The following is a 6,000-nucleotide window of genomic DNA, read 5'->3' as shown; positions in this document are numbered from 1 at the left end:
ATAAGAGATCTTTCCCCATTAGCAAGTCTTCACACCGCCGGATACACGGCAAGAACATAATTGGATCGGGGCCGCCCTTCACAGACCACTCAGAATACAATACCACCACTCAATGCAACCACTCAAAATACTCTGATTTGTTTCCAAGCTATCTTAAACGATGAAATCAGTGCCAAATGATCTTTGAATGATTTGTCTGTGTGTGTGTGTGAGAGAGAGAGAGAGAGAGAGAGAGAGAGAGAGAGAGAGAGAGAGAGAGAGAGAGAGAGAGAGAGAGAGAGAGAGAGAGAGAGAGCGTGTGTGTGGCCTAATAATGACCTATGCTCAGGCTTCATTGATGGTTTATTGACAGTTGAAAGGCTCTTAGAGATAAAAGGGACGTCCTCACATGGTCAGACCACTCCATCCCCCACTGAACCCCCCCCCCCCCCCCCTCACACACACACACTGGCTGAGGCACCAGCCAACCTCAGAGCCGTGGCGTGGATCACTGTCGGAATATAACAAGCCATCATGTATCCCAACGGCATGCTTTAAATCCATGCAGGGGAGTGAGGGAGGGAGGGTATAGTCAGACTGTAATCTATCCTGTCCACAAAAGAACATCATCTGTCCTCCTGTACACCCTGTACACAGTGTACAGTAAAGCACGAGGCCCACAGTATTTACACTTGGAGATTACAGTTCCTGTGTGTGTATAGATTCTCTGTTCAGCCGTCTTCCTGTATAGATTGCTTTTAGTCGAGGAAGATCCAGTCCCAGGGCGCGCTGTGGATCCCAGAGTCCCAGTGGATCGCTGTCAGTCTACCAGTGCTGCAGACAAAGCACAGAGGCACACACGACTAGACTTACTATACACATGTAACGTGTGTGTTTGTGTGTGCATATTAATATCGTCTTTGGTATTGATTTGATAAATGTTTAGGCTTTGAAAGGTATTGGAAGCTACTGAAGTGTGTCATCATAATGTCTAACACTGAATATTGGTGAGGCTATCCTCTATTTGATAGGCATTTGTATCTAAGGAATGAATTAAGAATGGCCTAATACCCGTTAGAAAGGCAGATGTCACACAAAAACACGATTGCATGATGAAATGTGCTTTATTTCAGAACTGGTATTGCATTTGGAATCAGTATAGGCCTCTTGGGGAGGATAAATCAAACTATAACCATTTCTGTCTGTATGTGTGTGTGTGTGCGTGTGTGTGTGCGTATGTGTGTATGTATGTGTGTGTGTTTGTCTACATGCATTGCACACACCCTATTTGCTTATTCTTTTTTGCAGGGTACATAACATGAGCATTACACATAGGTGGTCATCAGGGTTGAGAGAGGGAGGGGAGGGGAGGAGAAAGGCTATATTCCCCTTGGTGGTGTTTCTCTCCGTGGGATGGGGGGGGGGGGGGGGCGACGGGGGGTGTAACCGTAGCGATGGCTGTTGAGGCCTGGCGGGGCGTCGGCCTGACTGGGCGAGCTGATAAACAGCTAGAGAGAAAGGAGGAGGGAGAGAGAGAGAGAGAGAGAGGTTTTAGAGGAAGTGGAAGACTGCTGCAGGCATGACGGAGAGGAAGAGGGAGGCTGCCGCAGATGAGGACGAAGGAGAGGAAAAGGCGGGACATAGAGGGGGTTCAGAGGAAGTGGGGTTCATCCAAGAATAGGATTTCCTCCCAAAACAGCGGGATCTGTTTTTGATACAAGGTTCCTTTCCTCCGAGTAGTTTCAGTTCACCCAGAGAGGAGGAAGAGGAGGCGGGAGCGGGGCGTGAAGGTTACCCCCCCACCCCACCCCTCCTGGGAGGGTTGTGAAACCCCTGAGAAGGTCTTTGATGAGAAGGTCTGTGTGATGAGAAGGTCTGTGATGAGAAGGTCTGTGTGATGAGAAGGTCTGTGATAAGAAGGTCTGTGTGATGAGAAGGTCTGTGATAAGAAGGTCTGTGATGAGAAGGTCTGTGATGAGAAGGTCTTTGATGAGAAGGTCTGTGTGATGAGAAGGTCTGTGATGAGAAGGTCTGTGATGAGAAGGTCTGTATGAAATGAAAATGGGGGACCCTGATGGAAACAAGACAAACGTCTTTCTCTGGTCTGCATCCCCTTAACAATTGTATGTATTGAGCCGTACTGTATTGTACCCATTCTGCAATCTGTTAAATAAAGTTTTCATTCATTCATTCATTCATTCATTCATTCATTCATTCATTCATTCATTCATTCATTCATTCATTCATTCATTCATTCATTCATTCATTCTGTGATGAGAAGGTGATGAGAAGGTCTGTGATGAGAAGGTCTGTGATGAGAAGGTCTGTGATGAGAAGGTGATGAGAAGGTCTGTGATGAGAAGGTCTGTGATGAGAAGGTGATGAGAAGGTCTGTGATGAGAAGGTCTGTGATGAGAAGGTCTGTGATGAGAAGGTCTGTGATGAGAAGGTCTGTGATGAGAAGGTCTGTGATGATAGTCGAGAGGTCTTGACAGCACAGCAGTCTGCTTCACTGTGATGATGTCATAGAACTATACGGGTGTTATTATACACACATATGCGCTTTGAAGGCCGGGAGGATGCGACCCTCTCTGCGTGCCCTCCTGTCTCCCTGTCTCCGGCGGTCTCGTAGTGGTGACCGGAGTGCTGGACGTCCCGCGATGATGTCGGGGAGGTTGCGACCCTCTCTGCGCCGCCCCCTATCTCCCTGTCTCCGGCTGTCTCGGAGCGATGACCGGAGTGTTGCATGTCCCGTGATTAAGACGGGGAGGACGCGACCCTCTTTGCACCGCCCCTGTGCCTCAAATAGATTCGCTATCAGCTCTATCTTTAATCTGTCAAATGTTCAGTTGCTATTGCATGCACTCATCTGTGTTTCACTACACACTTGAGTGCATGATTACCAACTGTTAGTCTGCAACACTACTAGACATCTAAGAAGGGAGATCCCCCCTTGAATGGCCCTTCTAAGGTTTCTCTCCTCCACACTGCCTGTGGAGCATTTTTCCCTATTGTTAGGTTTTAGTGAGTTTAACCCCCTTCTGTAGTGTGGTAGTGAAATGGTTAAAAGAGCTAAGCGAACAGCAGAGGGAATGTGGATGTAACTAGTTTGGGACTGGACGATAACACGGGACACTCCGTGAGATGTAACTAGTTTGGGACTGGACGATAACACGGGACACTCCGTGAGATGTAACTAGTTTGGGACTGGACGATAACACGGGACACTCCGTGAGATGTAACTAGTTTGGGACTGGACGATAACACGGGACACTCCGTGAGATGTAACTAGTTTGGGACTGGACGATAACACGGGACACTCTGTGAGATGTAACTAGTTTGGGACTGGACGATAACACGGGACACTCCGTGAGATGTAACTAGTTTGGGACTGGACGATAACACGGGACACTCTGTGAGATGTAACTAGTTTGGGACTGGACGATAACACAGGACACTCCGTGAGATGTAACTGGTTTGGGACTGGACGATAACACGGGACACTCCGTGAGATGTAACTAGTTTGGGACTGGATGATAACACGGGACACTCCGTGAGATGTAACTGGTTTGGGACTGGACGATAACACGGGACACTCTGTGAGATGTAACTAGTTTGGGACTGGACGATAACACGGGACACTCCGTGAGATGTAACTAGTTTGGGACTGGACGATAACATGGGACACTCCGTGAGATGTAACTAGTTTGGGACTGGACGATAACACAGGACACTCTGTGAGCTGCCGCCGACCCATTTGGCAGAACGAGAAGGACACACTGGGCCATGTGCTAATGTTATTATAATGTCATTATGCCGCTGCCAAAGGACTGGAGTGGCACAGCTCTCAGTTCAGCAGATACTCCACAACATCATTAACATGAAGGATATTCATCAGAGCTGAAGATATATAGCACTTTGTGCTAAAACACAACAACATAATGTTTGAAGAAAGTTACCAGATTGCCACTAGAACCATCTGATATGATCATAATTGTATTTGGTTGAAAATTGTTTCTATTTTTGATTTTCTCGCTCTCTCTCTCCCTTTTTTCATTCCATCTTTCTTTCTTTCCATCTTTCTTTCCATCTCTTTCTTTTTTCTTTCTTTCTTTCTTTCTTTCTTTCTTTCTTTCTTTCTTTCTTTCTTTCTTTCTTTCTTTGTTTCTCTCTTTGTTTCTTTGTTTGTTTGTTTCCATCTTTCTTTCTTTCCATCTTTCTTTCTTTCTTTCCATCTTTCTTTCTTTCTCCCTCTCTCCCTCTTCCTCTCAGAGCCATCTGGCCTAAACGACGGGAAGGTTCTCTCTCCAGTCATGCAGAAGGTAATCGTCTGTGACACAAACACCTACTGACTCTCATGCACAGTGACAATACTTCCATACAAACTGATATGAACACATTAGAATGTGCATATTATACTCTTTGATGTTTTTTTTGGTTGCTGCTTGCACAGGTGGAGGGAGGGGTGGCTGCCACCAGCCTGGCTTCTTCCCGGGGTCCTAGTGCCCCTGGATCGCCCGCCACTGGCATCACGGTAAATGTTATATACACCCAAACAAAGCCTTCTTCTTTCATTCTGCTGTACTTGAACCCTTTCACTACCACACTACCAAAGGGTTAACCCTTTCACTGAGACAATACAGAATTGTAACCCTTTCACTGTCACACGACAATGTGGTTAACCGTCTGTAGTGTGGTAGTGAACGGGTTAACCTTCTGTTGTGTGGTAGTGAAAGGGTTAAATGTGCTATATGGAAATATATATATCAGAAATGCCTTCTCATCAATGACACTGGTGTAAGTGAACTGCAGTCAGCATCCTGTTACACTTGTACACGTGTCAGCGCAAGTGAGCAGCAGAATCAGACTATTGCAAAAATTCAGATCAAACTGTCAAACTAGACATTGCAGATCAAATATGAATTGAGATCCAGCAATTGCATATCCTATCTCTTGCCTAAAATGTTGTCGGAAACATATTTTTAGTGAACCGTTTAGGTGGGGGAAAAGATAAAGTTATGAGCAAGCCGGCCATGTTGTGCGCACTCTAGAACTGTGGTTCAAGCCTGCCGAAATAAAATCCAGATCAAACCGTCAAAGTAGGCATTGCAGATCAAATATGAATTAAGGTCCAAGTTTCAAGTTCAAGTTTCAACTTTTGTTTTATTTGTCACATATAAAGTACATTACAGTGAAATGCTTGGTTCTGTATGAGCCCCCTGAGCTTGTGCTTCATACAGTAAAAAAAAGAATAAAGTCCAAACACTATACAAAATATACAATATACAAACTATGCAAGTAGATCCAGCCATTACATATCCTATTGTAGTTTCTGCTGCTGCTTCAGGGAGGGGCGAGAGAGAGGCAAGGCTCTCGGGAGCGTGCACAGACGTCATCCTCTGGATCGCTCTCATAGAAAACAACTAGAGCAATGACCTTTGTAAAAGTGTCAAATTCTAACCAATTATTCTTTACTTCAGAGTATCATATCTAAACCTTATCTTTTGATTTATTGATTTATTTATTAAACAGTCGTTGCGATTGCTAAAAATGCTAAATCCCTGCTCATTTTGACTAGCTAACTAACCCCCCATTATGACACATTTTGCCAAATTAATGAACGCTGTTTTGATTCAGCCAGTAAATAACATTCTTATTCCACGTCATCGTATATAGTCTACATGGCCTTCATTCCTCATGACATATTGCAGCTTTAAAGGAACACACCAACTTTTTGGGGAATTAGCTTATTTTCCATCTACCCTGGAGTTTGACAAGCAGATACAGACCATTTTCTTCTCTGTGCATGCATTAGGCTTAGGGAACAGCCGCACTGTTAGCCTAGCTTAGCGTCATTCACTGGAAGTAGGTGTGCCAGTGTAGCCTAGTTTCCAACAGTCACGAAATACACTCCAAATACAACTCCAAAACGTTCCTGTAAACATGCTGTGACCTGTGTATTTACCATGTGGAGAAAAAAAAAAAAAAATTAGACATTAGACTAAGCAGATATATACTCTG

General features: G+C 44.9%; 1 protein-coding gene across 1 annotated transcript in view; it reads left to right on the top strand.

The window, feature by feature from the left end:
• Window positions 1-1,603: 1,603 nt before the first annotated feature.
• Window positions 1,604-6,000, top strand: part of dmtn (dematin actin binding protein) — a 33,322-nt gene continuing 28,925 nt past the window's right edge. Inside the window, exons 1-3 of the mRNA XM_084325021.1 lie at window positions 1,604-1,835; window positions 4,252-4,301; window positions 4,433-4,513. Coding sequence (XP_084181147.1) covers window positions 4,293-4,301; window positions 4,433-4,513 — 90 coding nt within the window. The 5' untranslated portion in view covers window positions 1,604-1,835; window positions 4,252-4,292. The remainder of the gene's footprint in view (window positions 1,836-4,251; window positions 4,302-4,432; window positions 4,514-6,000) is intronic.

The sequence above is a fragment of the Notolepis coatsorum genome (assembly GCF_963971535.1).
Source record: "Notolepis coatsorum genome assembly, chromosome: 11".
NCBI classification, from domain to species: Eukaryota; Metazoa; Chordata; class Actinopteri; order Aulopiformes; family Paralepididae; genus Notolepis; species Notolepis coatsorum.
The sequence above is the reverse complement of the archived record's forward strand: the minus strand, read 5'-3'. Positions and strand labels throughout refer to the sequence as shown.